Source organism: Mobula birostris, chromosome 23, assembly GCF_030028105.1.
Source record: "Mobula birostris isolate sMobBir1 chromosome 23, sMobBir1.hap1, whole genome shotgun sequence".
NCBI classification, from domain to species: domain Eukaryota; kingdom Metazoa; phylum Chordata; class Chondrichthyes; order Myliobatiformes; family Myliobatidae; genus Mobula; species Mobula birostris.
This window is the reverse complement of record NC_092392.1, coordinates 49,981,764-49,999,452: the sequence shown is the minus strand read 5'-3', so window position 1 is coordinate 49,999,452 and position 17,689 is coordinate 49,981,764. Positions and strand designations below refer to the sequence as shown.

General features: G+C 42.6%; 1 protein-coding gene across 3 annotated transcripts in view; it reads right to left on the bottom strand.

Moving 5' to 3' along the window:
* arhgef39 (Rho guanine nucleotide exchange factor (GEF) 39) overlaps positions 1-17,689 on the bottom strand; it is a 92,592-nt gene that overhangs the window by 46,045 nt on the left and 28,858 nt on the right. For all 3 annotated transcript variants that reach the window (XM_072240961.1, XM_072240962.1, XM_072240963.1), the window contains exons 3-6: positions 8,714-8,886; positions 8,506-8,600; positions 2,910-3,030; positions 1,980-2,098 (exon numbers count right to left, since the gene is read on the bottom strand). In XM_072240961.1, coding sequence (XP_072097062.1) covers positions 1,980-2,098; positions 2,910-3,030; positions 8,506-8,600; positions 8,714-8,886 — 508 coding nt within the window. The remainder of the gene's footprint in view (positions 1-1,979; positions 2,099-2,909; positions 3,031-8,505; positions 8,601-8,713; positions 8,887-17,689) is intronic.

Here is a 17,689-nt window from a genome sequence, read left to right as displayed (position 1 = left end):
TGGGTATTGACCCTGAAGCATTGAAGATAGGGCACGAGATTTGAGAGGAAGTTTAGATTCTTGAAAGAGACCCAGACCCATTGGACAATTGAAATATCCCAGTGGGCCGAGGTGGTTCTCACTTTTCATAAAGGTGCAATTGCATTCCAAGAAAGGGACAAACTGCATTCATATTGTGCCTTTCTGAAATGCTTCATAGCTCAAGTCTAATTGTCACTCAAACATACATGAATACAAACGAAACAGCATTATGCTCTGGCCAAGGTGCAAAACACAGTACCAACAGTCACACACAGCACAAAGCACATATAGCACGTACATATAAGATATCAGTAAAATACAGTTACACAAAAAATAACAGTCCAAAACCCCAAGTCCATGAATGTTGCAGAAATCCGCATTCAAGCACAACACAGCTTGCCTTCCGCCAAGCGAACGCTGGAGTGCAGCACTGACTCCAGCCTGGACACCACCCCATACTGCCTCCGGTGGTGTGCACCTACTCCGACGCTGTTCTTCTGGGCAGCAGTAAACAGGTGATACTGCAGCTTCGGGCCCAGTCCTCGCTCTGACTGAGGCCACACAGCTCCCCTGCCAACCGCCAATAAATCAGCGAATCAGACTTGCAGCAATCCACATTAACAACGTCCAACAGGGTCTCAATCACAAGGAAAGCAACTACCATGATCACTCACTGTTGGATTGCACGTTCCTTGGTACGCAGTCAGGAGCACAATCTGCACCAAGTCCAGCTCCTTCAGTTTCTCTGCCAACAAGCAACTCACTGACAGGGTAGACCTGCGGTTCTTTAAGTTCTTAATCTCCAGCAGGGTCTGGCAATTGTAAAAAATATGTTTAAAAAGGGACAATAAGACTTTTGGTTGACCCCGTAGAAGCCGCTGTGATCAAACACACCACCATCTTACCGCAAGATTCATGCGATGTGCATTGCAATTTACGATGTGACAGATGGTTCTACGGCCATGATTTAGAACAAGTATGGGAGTGGGAAAGAGGACCAGGGACATGGAAAAGAGCCAATGAGAAGGGAAATATGGGAGGCCAGAAGAATGAGAGGGGGAAGAAATTAAAATAAAGATAGAGCACTCAAGAAAGAAGAGAGATAGAGCCATTGTTTTCTCTCTACCATCAGTACCACAGGACTAACTCTAGTAACTCAGCAATGTTCCTCCAATAGAATTGTGCAAGCCTATGGTCACTGCCATCTATTAAGAAAAGGATCATGATGCATGGGATATGATCACCTCCACAACACACAGCAACCTGACATAAAACATTCAACATAGCTCTCCTGTGGATTCAAGATGGATGACCGTCACAATATTGTGCCTGACTGCCATCTTCACAAAGGCAGCTGGAGATGGGCAGAAATGTGCACAGGCACTGAAATCCCATCCCAGGTGAAAAATCTATAGCACTAGGCAAAGCATTGTCACAGAATTAATTGTTGTCAAGATGAAGCACACACATTTACAGTACCATCTTCCAATAACACACTTCAAATTGCTTACCAAAAGGTACTATTTAGGATTATTAGGGCACCAGTACTGGAGATTGACGTAAACACTTTCTGTAATGAAAGTTAAGTACGGACCACGATATGTTTGATGTATACAACGAGTCATGAAATTAGAAATCAGGCAATAACTCAAGATCATATGTCATTTGTGACTAAAGGTGTTAAAATATAGCCAACAAGACCAGGAAACACATAAGCAGAAGAGTGAATAATTCAAAATCAATCAACTAGATTCATCTGGGTCAGTGTGATTTCATCTGCACAGCCCCTAATGGCCAGATAAATGAGAGTTAAGACTAGCTTCAATTCATTTGCCACCAGGAGATTAAATTCACAAATTTTTATGGTCTAGCTTTTAAACATTAGCAAATAACTTAAGAGCTTGTGCGAATTTGTGCTGAAAAAAACTAATTGGGAAAAGATTACAATTACTACTTACTGATGAATACGTTTACAAGGCAGTGGAAGCAAATCTTCTAATGTCAGCCCTTGGAATTCTGGTCGAGACTCTTGGAGCTTTTTAAATCGTGCAAATTGTTTATTTTTCTTTATTTGTCCCTAAAACAGAACACATGAGATGCACATTAATTAAAGGAACATTAGATGCTCATAAAGTGTATTACTTTCACACCCTGGGAAGGTATTTCATAACATTTTTCAATTTAAACTAATTGCACAGGGGCACATTATTATGCACAGGGATGATACTGAAGGTTGAAAAGGACAAAACTACCATTCTTTGTCACATCGTCCTAATTATGCAGCCCCATGTTCCAACAATTACATTTATGTAGACCCACTGTTAAAATCAATGTTACTTGTACAGCTAGTCCTTAATCAATGAAATCAGTCAATTTACCATGGTCACATCCTTCTTCTTAATTAAGACACTGATATCTCTCTCTGACTCAGGGTCTCAAAGAGATAAATAAGTACATAGGTTGGGAACTGTCAAAGAGGTGGCTCGATGCTTTTACTCCTTCAACCTTTGAAGGAACAAAATAGTGCCCTCATAACAAAAGAGGTGAAGGAAAGCTGAGCGACTAGTCCAAATAAAATTAGAATCATTATGGAAAGAGCAAGTTTCGCCATAAGATGACAACAACGACTCTAATGAGCAAAGATGCGAAGAACATGCACATTGAAAGGCAAAGACTACATTATGATGATTGTATCACATGCCACATTTAATTAGAAAGGGGACAAACTTCATTGAACAATTAGCCTTTCTTTAAAAAGATTGATTTCAGTTAAACAGCATCTTCCTCTTCCCGTCAGACTACTGAGGGATGAACAACAAATTTAAGGATTGTACGTGCTGTTTAATCATTGCAATCATAGTTACCACGGATCATCATGGTTGCATTACCTGCAGGACTTTGAGAGCGTGCTCCATATTATCTGTGTAGGTGGTGTACAACTTCAGGTGAGGGCAGAAATTGTCAAAGCCCAATTCAAGCTTCCCATCTTCAAGATAACTCAACAGTGCCCTGTGTGTGACCCAAAAATAAATTATGTTGCTGACTGACATGCCGCACATTCGAATTATTCTTCTATAACATCATAAAATTAATTTCTGTGGCAGAGTCTGATTTCATTATTAAGGAGAGATGCAATGAAACCATAGTCAAGGAGTGAAGATTGGAAAATCAAAGATCCAATGTTGCTGTCGTGTTTTCAGCTCTGGTCACATAGAGTCAAAAAGCATTACAGCACAGAAGTATCTAGTCTGTGACAAGCTGTTATTCTGCCTAGTCCCAAGGACCTACACCTGGACCATACTCCTCCACACCCCTCCCAAAACTGCATCGCCCATTTCTGCTGGCAGCTCATTTTACACTCTCACCACCCTCTGAGTCAAGAACTTCCCCCTCATGTTCCCCTTAAACATTTCACCTTTCACCCTTAACCCATGACTTCTAGCTCTAGTCTCACCCAACGTCAGTGGAAAAGTCTGCCCTATATATACCCGTCATAATTTTATATACCTCTGTCAAGTCTTTCCTCATTGTCCTACACTCCAGTGAAAAATATTCTAACCTATTCAGGCTTTGCCTGCAGCTCAGATTATCAAGTTCTGTCAACATCGATGTAAATTTTCTTTGTACTCCCTCAATCTTATTGATATTTTTCCTGCTGGTAGGTGAACAGAACTGCATACTACATTCCAAATTTGGTCTTACCAACATCTTGTACAACATTAATGTAAATTCCCTACATCTGTGCTTCACACTTTGCTTATGAAGGTCAATGTGCAAAAGCTCCCATTACAACCCGATCACCTGTGATCCACTTTCAAGAAATTATGGATGTGTATTCCCAGATCCCTTTGTTCTTCCGCACTCCTCAGTGCCCTACAGTTCACTGTGTATTTCCTTCTCTGGTTTGTCCTCCCAAAATGTTACAGCTCACAGTTGCCCAAAGTAAATTTTTCAGCCCATTTTCCAGCTGGTCCAGATCCTGTTGCAAGTTTTGATAGCCTTTCTCACTTGGTGCCATCCGCAAGTTGGCTGATCCCCAATCTTGGTGTCATCTGCAAATTTGCTGCTCTGGTTTACCTTATTATCAACGAAATCATTAATATAGATGACAAACAACAACAGATTCAGCACCTGAACCCTGCGGCAATATCTGCTATTACCCTCTGGCTTCTTCCGCTAAGCCAATGTTGAACACCTACGCTCTGTCCGCCAGAGAAAACAGGATCTCCTGGTGGCCACACATTTTAATTCCACATCCCATTCCCATTCCGATATGTCTATCCACGGCCTCCTCTACTGTCAAGATGAAGCCACACTCAGGTTGGAGGAACAACACCTTATATTCCGTCTGGTTAGCCTCCAATCTGATGGCATGAGAATTGACTTCTCTAACTTCCGTTAATGCCCCTCCTCCCATTCTTACCCTATCCTTTATTTTTTTGTTTTTTTCCTCTCTCTTTTTTCTCCTTCTGTCCCTCTCACTGTAACTCCTTGCCTGCTCTCCATCCTCTGGGCTCCCTTCCTCCTTCCTTTCTCCTTAGGCTTCCCATCCCATGATCCTCTCACTTCTCCAGCCTTGTATCCCTTTTGCCAATCAACTTTCCAGCTATTAGCTTCATCCCCCCTCCTCCTGTCTTCTCCTATCATTTCGGATCTCCCCCTCCCCCTCTCAAATCTCTTACTATTACTTCTTTCAGTTAGTCCTGACGAAGGGTCTCGGCCTGAAACGTCGACTGTACCTCTTCCTATAGATGCTGCCTGGCCTGCTGCATTCACCAGTGTTTTTTGTGTGTGTTGGTTGAACCCAGATTGCTACTTTATCCTGAATGCCAAGCAACTGAACATTCTGGACTTGTCTCCTGTGTGCAACTTTGTCAAAGGCCTTGCTAAAGTCAATGTAGACAGTGCTCACTGCCTTTTCTTCATCAACTTTCCTGGTAACCTCCTTGAAAAACTCTGCAAGATTGGTTAGATATGATGTATCACACACAAAGCCATGTTAACTATACGTAATTAGGCCCTGTCTATCCAAATACCTACATATTCTGTCCCTTGCAGAACATTCTGATAATTTGCCCACTACTAACGTCAGGCTCACCAGCCTATGAAGCTTATTCTTCAAGCCTTTCTTGAACAACGGAGCAACATTAGCTATCCACCAGTCCTCTGGCACCTCACCCTTGGTTGAGGATGTTTTAAATACATCTGCCAGGGCCCCATGCAATGTGAAATACATGAAACCCAGACTAGATGGGCTTCTACAGATTGCAACACGGCAGGCAGACTTTGACCTCTATGGAAGTGCTGTCAGCCAATTAGTTGTTGAGGATGGTTTATTTATTTGGAGATACAGCGTGATATGGGTCTTTCTGGCTCACCAATCTGCACTGCCCGGCAACCCACCGATTTAATCCCAGCCTAATCACGGCACAATTTACAATGACCAGTTAAGCTACTAACCGGTATATCTTTGGACTGTGGGAGGAAACCAGAGCATCTGGAGGAAACCCACATGCACAGGGGAAGAACGTACAAACTTTCTTACAAAATTGAACACTGAACTCTGACACCTCAAACTGTAATAACGTCATGCCAACAGCCACGCTACTGTGGTGGCCTTCAAGGTTTCTCGAAGCCTCTCCGACTCTCACTTTATACAACTGACAGCACCTCCACAGACGATCCATTAAAATCCTAAAGTTTGCGGATGACACGACTGTAGTTGGTCTCTTTATCTGATTACGATGTGGCCTGCTATCAAAGAGAGATAGACTGTCTTGCAGCATGGATAACTAGTCACAACTTGGAGCTTAATGCTAATCAAGAAAGTGGTAATGAGGATTGCCTTACCCTACAGCCTCTACCTGCTCCCCCCTGGAAACTAATGGTCGGGTGTGCCTGTGGTCAAGTCATTCAAATTCTTGGGGACTACCAATACCAGTGCTTTGAAGTGAGACAAGCATGTTACACTTATCAATAGGAAAGCCCGCAGAGATTACTTTTCCTATGCCAGCTCAGGGTGTATCCTGTTGAACTTTTACTCAGCCATCACTGAGGCTGTGTGACCATCTCTTATCACTGTAGACACCCCAAATCTGACAATAAGCAGAAAATACTGTGCATACGCAGTGGTCAATTTATAAAGAAAAAACAAATGCTAATCTTTCAGATCAATGACACGTTTTTCTGAAACTATTTACTCCCATCTCCACAGGTTCTGCCCAATTTATAAAGCAATTTCGTTTCAGAACTTTATAACTTTATGGCATTAATACAGAGACACAGACTACTGCAGATGCTGGAATCTGACAAAATTTTGGAAAAACTCAGAAGGCCAGGCAGCATCTATGGAGGGAAATCGACCTTCAATATTTTGGGTTGAGAACCTTCACCTAGTCCTTGGATCCAGATAGAGTGTTTCAACCTGACATATCCATTTCCCTCTATAGAAGCTGCCTGACCTATTTACTTCCTCCAGTACTTTCCATGTGGCATCACTGTAGCGTTTGCAGAAACGGAGCTGTCAAAGAATAGGCCATCAAGTCATTATAGCTGGGTCTGCTTAAAAGATTAAGGGTGGTTTTCTATCACAGCATTACTTTCCTGCACTATCCACATATCCCTTTATCAGCCAGAATTCTCTCAGCCTTTATTTCAAATGAACTCAATGACTGAATTTCCAGAGTTTCTCTATGGTAGAAAATGCACCGTATTCATCAACCTATGAGTGAAGAATTTCCTCATCTCTGCCATTATGGCCTACCCATCTGTCTAAGTTTTGGACGCCAGTCATAAGAGGCATTTTCCCTGCATCCACTCTGAGAAGATAACTCTGTAAAATTTGACTGAGATCCCTCATTTCTGCAAATTCTAGAGAATGATGGCTGAGTGCCTTCAATCTCTCCTCAGCTGGCAAGCACACCATCTCAGGAACCAGCAATCTTTACCACATCCTTTCCAAGACATATACAATCTGTTTTAGGTAAGAAGACCACAGAATATCCTAGATGCAATCTTACCAAGGCTATATAAAAATGACACTGTTACACGTATACTCTGATTCTCTCATAATAGAAGCCAACGTACTGTTTGCCTTCCCAATTGCTTGATCCAGCTATAATATTAACTTCCACCTAAATTCTCCTGAACTTTTGTGCATCTCAGTCTTTCATTTAAAAAAAAAAGCCTTCCTGATTTGCACTAAAGTGAATGACCTCACAATTTCCAGATCCATCATGTTCTTGTCCACTCACTGAGCTGGTCTATACTCCAAAGCATCCTTATGTCTTCCTCCTGACTCAGTTAGTTTGGTATCATTAACAAATTTGCAAATTGGACACTTCATCCTCCTCACCAAATTGTTGACATACAGTACATTATGAATAGCTGGGGTCCAAGCACTGATCCCTATAGTGTTTGACTAGGCTCGGCCTGTCAACTGAGAAAGATCTGTCCATTCCAAGTTCTTCCTTTTTGTCTGTGAACCAATGTTCAATCCATTCCTGTGTACACCTAATTCAAAGTGTTCTAACCTTGTTGAATTATGAGGGTCGTTTCAAAAGGCACGGAGTCAAAGAGTCACAGAGCACTACAGCACAGAAGCAGGCCATTCAGCCCATCTGGTTCATGCCAAACTACAAATTGCCTGGACTCTTCAACCCATGCCTGGACCATAGTCCTCCCTTTATGTACTTATCCAAAAAAAAAAACATAAATGTCCACTAGTTGCCCCCTTATTCATTCTATCAGTTACATCTTTGGAAGTTTCTGAACAGAATTTTAAAGGCCTTTGGCCCATGGCTGCTGACAAAAATCAACCAGCTAAAATGGCAAATTATACACAGGAGCATCAGTTTGGATTAAACCGATGTCAGGTATCAGACTGTGAAGATGATGCATCCAGCAAAAAGGTAAAATCTAAGTTAACATTTCGCTGCAGTCCAGAAATAGCAGGAAGTGCAGAAAGGCACATCACTGGAGTTTAGATCCATTGATTGAATTTAAGCCAAAGCCACAAAGTAATATAAATGGGAGTCAAGCCTGCCCTCCCATTCAATATAACCACTGATCTGCACTAGTCTCAACTTCACTTCTGTGCTAGTTTATTGTAGCCCTCAGTCCTTCGATCTTTCAAAAAAGAAGTGATCCTGCTGATTCAAGCAGAAATAACATATTCTTCTTAAGGAGGAATATGCAGTTTTTTCACTCAGCCAAGCACACATTGAACTCACTGCCTCAGCTGGTGCCTTTGTGGGCTTTATTTTAAGTAACCACATACAGTATATTGTTTTCTCTCAACTTCATCCAAGTTTATTGTTTTTTTTGCCTGAAAGGTTAGAACTTGCATTGATATAGTGCCTTCAAATACCTTTAGGGTATCTGAATGTGCTTCAAAAGCAACAATTGGCTTTTAATTGTACCAAGAGATCAACAAGCAATGGTTCAGTAACAGATTTAAAGCTAATACTTTAAAAAAAAGTATACCTATTTACTGAATGGATGGACTTGAAGGTACAAAATATGGCATCTCGTGCTGCTGGTTGCAGAGTCCCCTTTGCCTTTAAAATCTCTATAAAATACTAAAATACAAGATTGTTAAACATTTATGAGAATGTTTCTGAAAAGAAAAAAACTGAATGTTGCATGTGGTCATATATATATGTTTGCACAGAGCTCTCCATTATATGCTTACCACTACAACCAACTCCAGCTGTTCGAAGTACCTCTGTTCAGTCTCAATTAACTCTTTTGCTGTCCGAATCCTCTTTCTTTCCCACCGTGCTCGCTGTTCCTGTACGGCTGTTCCTCCTAAGTACTTCAGTTGAACATGTCTTGCCATCGAGGCACCAGGCTGATCACTGGAAGCTGGTCATAGGAAACAGCAATTACAGAGTAACGTTCAGCAGAAAGAAATCATTTCAAAACCAACACCTAATTTAATTTTTATTTGATACAAAATAAAACAGTAACTCCGAAAACTGTGTTTTTCCCTACCCATTGTTATAAGAATTTGTAGTTTAAAAATACTTCGAAAAAAAAATCAACATTTTTCATTTTAAGCAATAAAGTCTAAATACTATAATTCTCAGGACAAATGCAATTATTTTAGTAAAGACTGCCTGCAATCCATCTAAAAGCTCCAAATTGTAAAATACAATCCTGATGCAAAATAATGGCTGAATTTCTACAATCATAAATAGTCTACATTTAATTTGTATTTCGAGACAACAAAGCTGCTTTATTTTTACCCCTGACATTTTAAACTGAATAACAAAAAAAAAGACCAAACACATATTTAGCTTTGATTTTTTTTTTTGCTTTGCTTGGGGGAGACTGATGTCGGTAACCAGATCAGAAGAACATATTGATGAGGCTCCTTTGCTGCTGATTTATGAGGCTGCAGCTCAAAATATACCAATGACCACCTGATGGTGCACCCAAGATTAACAATGCAGTGTTTTTGCAATGACCTCAGGAAGAATACAAATCTATCCCAGAAAATAAAGGGAGTTAGTTCGTAACTACACATATAAAAAAAAGGGGAAAACAAGTGGAAGATGTCAAGAAACGAGTTTGAAAATAATACTAAAAATTCATTGCGAGGAATAAAAACAAACATTAGTGACTGAAGGTTTTTGCGGCAGTTTGCTTTTTTTTTGTAAACTGGCAAGTAACAGTATAAAAATAATATTCAGAAGGCTCTCCAGCTTTCAGTAACAGCAGGACGTGGACTAACCCGTGCCAGGGTAAGTGTGCTTTGTGGCATGATAGCAATTGGCATATCACTGTCATATTTTAGCAGTAACTGATCTATAATGAATCTCTCTGTGGGAGAGCCACTTCTGAGTCATGAAATCATATCTCATAAAGCTGGTGTGGCTAGAAGTGCGTTGGTCCAGTTTCAAAGTAATTAGTCCTAGTAATTAATTTCTCCTTTCTAGATTCTGCAGTTTCCTTTTAGGCTTCATTCTTTTGACATTTGACGCTGCCATCAAGAGCCAGGTCCCATTCCAGAATTTGAACAGTTATGCAAACATCACAACAAGATCCGAAGAAGTGACTTCTGATGTCCATTGTTGCTCTTCAACTAACATTCACCTGGTTGTTTTCATAATTGTGCGGATCTTCAGAAGTCATTAATTAAATGTGAAGTGCTTGGGACGATTCCAAGGGATGTGAGAAGGTGATGCCTAAATCAGGATATTGTTTTTAATTTGCAGTTTATTTTCCCTGTTTCTGTTCCTGTTGTTTTCTTCATGAATAAAAGTTGCTTTAAGTGGAAATCTTCTTTAAAATTTTTATCACATATCTTCCAAGGCATGACACATAAAACAACAAATAGGAGAGGAAATGAAGGACCAGTTTCAGGTGACGTAATCCACATCTTCCCACCTCCCTGGTCCCTTTCCACAATTTTGCTTATTCACCCAGTTTCACACTATTCAGGACATTTACAAAGACAGGCGTGTAAAAAGGGCCCGAAGGATCATTGGGGACCCGAGTCACCTCAACCACAAACTGTTTCAACTGCTACCATCCGGGAAATGGTACCACAGCATAAAAGCCAGGACCAACAGGCTCCGGGACAGCTTCCTCCACCAGAACATCAGACTGCTTAATTCATGCTGACGCAATTGTATTTCTATGTTATATTGACTATCCTGTTGTACATACTATTTATTATAAATTATTATAAATTGCACATTTAGACAGAGACATAACGTAAAGATTTTTACTCATATATATGAAGGATGTAAGTAATAAAAGTTCAATTCAATTCTCTTACACACACACACAATTACTTGATCATCCCGTTTCTTTCCCATCCTCCAGCCACTCCATCTGCCCATCACTCACTACTTCCTCCCAATGGATCCCCTACCCTGCTTCCCATACTCCATAAGACCATTAGTCAATAAGGGAAGAGCAGAACTAATCCATTCAGCCCATCGAGTCTGCTCCAACATTTCATCTGGCTGATCCACTTTCCCTCTCAATCCCATTCTCCTGCATTTTCCCAATAACCTTCTACATCCTGACTAATCAAAAGCCTATCAGCTTCCTCCTTAAATACACCCACTGACTTGGCCTCCACAGCCACCTTTGGCATCAAATTCCACAGATTCGCCATCCACTGGCTAAAGAAATTACTTCTCATCTCCATTCTCAATGGATACCCCTCTATTCTGAAGCTGTGCTCTCTGACCCTAGACATCCACACTATAGGAAACATTCTCCCCACATCCACTGCTATGAGGCCTTTCAATATTTGATAGGTTTCAATGAGATCCCCCATGCACCCCCCCCACAATCTTCTAAATTCCATCTCATACAGGCCCAGAGACATCAAATTCTCCTCATAAAATAATGCTTTCATTCCCTGTATCATTCTCATGAATCTCTTCTGAACCCTCCCCAATGTCAGCACATACTTTCTTAAATAAGCAGCCCAAGACTGCTCACAATACTCCAAGTGAGGCCTTGCCAATAGTTTATAAAGCCTCAGCATTGCATCCTTGCTTTTATATTCTATTCCTCTGAAAATGAATGCTAACATTTCATTTGCCTTCCTTACAACTAATTCAACTGACAAGTTAACCTTTAGGGAATCCTGCACAAGGATCCTCAAGTCCCCTTGCACCTTGGATTTTTGAATTTTTTGCTCATTTAGAAACTAGTCTGCACTTTTGTTCCTCCTTCCAAAGTGCATGACCATACACTTCCTGACACTGTATTGCATCTGCCACTTCTTTGCCCATTCTCCTAATCTGTCTAAGTCCTTCTGCAGCTTCTCTGCTTCCAGAGCGCTACCTGCCCCACCACCTAACTTCGGGTCGTCAACAAACTTAGCCAAAAGCCATCAATTCCGTTATCCAGTTCACTGACAAATAACATAAAAAGAAGTGGTCCTGCACTGACCTTTGCAGAACACCACTAGTCACCGGCAGCCAACCAGAAAAGGTTCCCTTTATTCCCACTCTTTGCCTCCTGCTAATCAGCCACTGCTTTATCCATGCTAGTATCTTTCCAACAATACCATGGGCTCTTATCTTGTTAAGCGGCCTCATGTGCGGCACCTTGTCAAAAGCCTTCTGAAAATCCAGGCTCACAACATCCATCCATTCTCCTAGTCTATCCTGACTGTTGCTGCTTCAAAGAATTCCAACAGTATCGTGAGATCTAATCCCTAACAATCGACTCCAAGATCTTCCCAACCACTGAGGTCAGACTAACTGACCTATCATTTCCTTTCTTCTGCTTCTCTCCCTTCTTGAGGAGTGGAGTGACACACGCAATTTTCCTCCCCCCTTCAAACGCCAATCATACCTCCTCACTTGGATCCACCTATTGCTTGTCAGCTCTTGATGCACCCCTTCCTCTCACCTCTTTATACTCAATTAAACCCCCTCCACCTTCAGTCCAGATGAAGGGCCTTGATCTGAATGGACAAACTGGCTGTCCACTTCCCTCTGAAGATGCTTCCTGACACGTTGACTTTTTCCTTTCTCTATTTTTTTTTAATCCAAAATCCAGCATCTGAAGTCTCTTAGGTCTTCATGAAGACAGAGGAGTTTGACAGACTGCCTGCCTGGAATGGTTCTGTGAAAACTCTACATCAAGCTGTCACTTTACTAGTACCGGTGACCCCAGTTTCCATCCAGGGGGTCAGTGCGGACATGGTGGAGGATTACAAATACCTGGGGATACGAATTGACAATAAACTGGACTGGTCAAAGAACACTGAGGCTGTCTACAAGAAGGGTCAGAGCCATCCCTATTTCCTGAGGAGACTGAGGTCCTTTAACATCTGCCGGACGATGCTGAGGATGTTCTACGAGTCTGTGGTGGCCAGTGCTATCATGTTTGCTGCTGTGTGCTGGGGCAGCAGGCTGAGGGTAGCAGACACCAACAGAATCAACAAACTCATTCGTAAGGCCAGTGATGTTGTGGGGATGGAACTGGACTCTCTCACGGTGGTGTCTGAAAAGAGGATGCTGTTTAAGTTGCATGCCATCTTGGTCAATGTCTCCCATCCACTACATAATGTACTGGGTGGGCACAGGAGTACATTCAGCCAGAGACTCATTCCACCGAGATGCAACACAGAGCGTCATAGGAAGTCATTCCTGCCTGTGGCCATCAAACTTTACAACTCCTCCCTTGGAGGGTCAGACACCCTGAGCCAATAGGCTGGTCCTGGACTTATTTCATAATTTACTGGCATAATTTACATATTACTATTTAACTATTTATGGTTCTATTACTATTTATTACTTATGGTGCAACTGTAACGAAAACCAATTTCCTCTGGGATCAATAAAGTATAACTACAACTACGTTGGTAGGTAATATCTCCAGAAATTTGTGAGGATTTCACAAAAATTGTATGGCCTGGGATTGATTTTACCATGCCTGAACTTAGTGCCTAGTGCAAGGAGCAGGTGGTCCATTCAACATCATCTTTTATTCTGCTTGAACTTGTGTCATATCATAGTAGACTTCTTGACCTCTTTAGCAAACTCAGCAGCCAAATAATTAGATGAAGGTCTGGAGACACATACAGGCCAAACCGACTAGGGTGCAGATTTGACCCTTGTCATTGACCAATAGTCATAAAAAGACCCTATGGATTTTTATTTCTGACAGTCATAAAGATTTTGTGTCTTTTGCTACTAAGTCTACTTGCTGTTGTACTTTTTTTTTCCCCCAGATACGGCAGGTGATAAGAGAACATGTTTACCATGAGCAAAGTACCTCTAAAATGATTTTTTAAATATATTTTGTTTACTACAGCAAAAAGCATGTCCTATTATTTAAATAGGAATGGAACTTGGAACTTCCATCAATCCAGAATCTCACACTGTATAATGTAACCATTAATGTTGCAATGTGAGCATTATTAAAAGTAAGTTACTACTAATTAGGATAATGGGGGGTTTTACTTCCGTTCTTTTTACTTCCGGTGTGCTTTGTATATAGTGTTCCTGCCATGCCGTAGGGGTTGTGAAAGCCTCTGCATATACATAACGGTTTTGATGTTCGAGATAAAGTTGTTTCTTTGGGCATGAAGTTGTCGAGTGTGCCTTTTTCAAAGTAGAAGCTACCACATATTTTTGATGACGAGGTGAACTGGTTTTGTGGACGTGTCGGCATGTCTCGAATGGGAGGAGCAGCGCCAATAAGGGGCCTCATGTTCAGATGGCTACGTTTGGGACTATCGGTGAATTTGTGGAGGTTACAGAGGACTGGCCGGAGTATGAGGAAAGGTTGGGACACTTTTTCTGTGCTAATGGAATTACTGAGGAGGCTAAGAAGCGCTCTATTCTCCTGAATGTGTGTGGGGCAAAGACTTACAAGCTAATAAGGAAATTAGCCACACCACAGAAACCGGGCGACTTTCCATATGACGAACTGGTCAAGCTCGTGGGGAACCACTACAATCCGAAATCTTCTGTGATAATCCAATGGTGTAAGTTTCACAGCCATTTCAGGAAGCCAGGTCAGTCTGTGGCCAATTTTGTGGCCGAGCTTCGGCAGCAGTTGGAGCATTGTGATTTCAGAGCGGTGTTGGGTGACATGCTCCGTGATAGATTGGTATGCGGCATTATTAATGACGACATACAATGCCACCTGTTAGGGGAAACCCCACCGTTGACATTCAAGAAAGCCTTAGAGATTGCCCAAGACATGAAGATGGCTGCTAATAATGTCAGGGATATCCAGCAAGGACATGGGGGGGTCGCAGTCAGTGGCAGTGCACCAAGTCAGGAGGGAGACTGGTAAACAGGCAAAGCGGGTGGAATGTTTCTGGTGCGGAGGAATGAACTAGGCAAATGATTGCAAATTCAAAGACACTGTCTGTCATGCTTGTAGCAAAAAGGGGCATTTAGCTAAAAAGTGCAGAAGTTCAAAGGGTAAGATTAAGCCTGGGCAGGGGAAAGCTTAACAGGCTCAGGCAGCCACACACCATCTAGAAGATGCAAATGAAGAGGCAGCGTGTGCCTACAACATGTTCGCAGTGGAAATGGATGAGGAACCACCTGAACCATATTATGCCACAGTCACTGTTAGGGGAGAGGACATTAAGTTTGAGATTGATTCAGGGTCTACTGCATTGGTCATTAGTGAGGAGACCTACAGGAGGACATGGGGGTCCAACCTGCCTCCCATTAGACCGTCAAAGCTCAAACTCAGGACCTATACGGGGCAGCCCATACCTCATTTCGGGGTGTTATATGTGGACATTTCGGCCGGGGATCAGAAGGCTGAAGCCAGTCTGGTGACAGCTAAGGGCAGTGGGCTCAATCTTTTGGGTCGCGATTGGCTTCGCAAAATCCAGCTCAACCGACTTGAAATTAAGTATGCACACACGACGGAGGATATTCTGCAGTGGTACAGTGACGTTTTCAGGGACGAGCTAGGAACACTGAAGGGTGTGACAGTGAAACTCCATGTCGACCCTGAGGCTACACCATGTTTTTTTAAGCCCAGGTCGGTGCCCTATGCCATGAAAGGCAAAGTCAAGGAGGAGCTGGAACGTTTACAGAGGCTGGGCATTATTGAGCCCGTACAGTTTTCAAGGTGGGCGGCTCCCATTGTTCCAGTTTTGAAGGCAGACAAAACGGTGAGGATATGTGGGGATTATAAGCTTATGCTGATTCAGGTCTCTAGGCTGGAGGAGTACCCACTGCCACGGGTGGATGACCTGTTTGCGACCCTGTCAGGGGGTAAGCTGTTCACAAAGCTGGACATGAGCCACGCCTACCAACAGCTACTGCCGATGAGGATTCAAAGGAGTACATCACAATTAATACGCACAAGGGATCATTCAAGTACAATTGCCTGGTGTTTGGAGTGGCGTCCAGCCCTGCCATTTTCCGAAGGACAATGAACACTTTGCTGCAGGGGATTCCGCACGTAGCAGTGTACCTTGATGATATTTTGTTCACGAGGGCTATGGAGGTGGAGCATCTGGCTAATTTAGAACGGGTGCTGAAGAGGCTCTCAGACGCAGGGCTGCAGTTGAAACGTGGAAAATGTGTGTTCCTGGCATCAAGTGTGACTTACCTGGGACACAAGATCACAGCTGAGAGGCTTTGCCCTGTGGAGGACAAAGTGAGAGGTATTAAAGAGGCCCCAAGCCCTAAGACTGTCACGGAACTCAGATCATTTTTGAGCATGGTGAATTATTATGTCAAGTTTCTTCCTGACCTCTCAAGGGTTTTGACCCCACTGTATAAGCTGCTTCACAATGACACTAAGTGGCAGTGGGGTGAAGAGCAGGAGAAAGCTTTCAAGGAAGTGAAAGAACTCCTCCACTCAGCAAAGCTGCTTGTTCACTATGACCCAAACAAGGAGATCATCCTTGCATGCGATGCCTCGCCCTATGGAGTCGGGACAGTTCTCTCACATGTAATGGAGGACCGCTCAGAGAGGCCTATTGGTTTTGCTTCACATACCCTGACAGCTGCTGAGAAGGGTTATTCACAGCTAGACAAAGAAGGTCTGGCCATTGTTTTTGCGGTCAAACGCTTTCATCAGTACCTTCATGGACACGTATTTACAATTTATACAGACCATAAACCACTAATGAGCCTGTTCAGTGAGACTAGCAGTATACCAGCATACTATAGTGTACAGAGCGGGTGGGGATAATGCAAACACCGATGCACTGGGTCGACTACCTTTACCTGAGTTACCTGTTACCAGATATGTGCTTCCAGAAACTGTGTTTTCATTGGAGAGGTTGTCAGAGACACCTGTAAAGGCGACCCAGGTCAAGCAGTGGACAGAAAGGGACCCAATCCTGTCCCAAGTCAAGACTTTTCTTTTACAAGGTTGGCCCAGAGTCGTGGAAGGAGAGGAACTGAGGCCTTATGCCAAACACAAGACAGAACTCAGTCTGCAGGACGGCTGCATTTTCTGGGGAACGAGGGTCATCGTGCCTCCCCCTGGCCACTCACAGATTGTGGAAGAAATTCATGAGACTCATCCAGGGGTGTCTTGAATGAAAAGCCTTGCAAGATCCTATGTTTGGTGGCCAAGAATGGATCAGGATCTGGAGAACAAGGTAAAATCATGCACACAATGTCAGACTAATCAGAATATGCCACCACCAGCTCCTTTGCACCCATGGGAGTGGCCAGACCACCCCTGGTCTAGGCTACATTTGGACTTTGCTGGCCCTTTTATGGGGCAGATGTTTCTTGTAATGGTAGATGTGCATTCTAAATGGATCGAAGCTCACATCATGAGCACCATCACCACTCCCTCAACCACAGACAAACTCAGGCAAGGATTTGCAGTCCACGGGTTTCCTGACACTCTGGTCACTGATAATGGCCCAACGTTCACCAGTGAGCTATTCAGTGAGTTCATGCAGCAGAATGGCATTCATCACATTTGGACGGCCCCTTTCCACCCAGCCTCAAATGGTTTGGTTGAGCAGACTGTTCAGACAGTTTTTGTTTGTTGTTGTTAGATTGAATGTTGAATCTGTCATGTTTTCCAGGTGTTTTGTATTGGTAAACTGCTGCTGAGATACTAATATAAGTTTTCAGGGGTACGTAAGTTAATACTGTAACACCACTGTTTTTATTTCCTAGTATTTTTTACATTTGGGGAATGTTGGATTTTAAAGGGGGAAAAGTGTTGTAATGTGAGCATT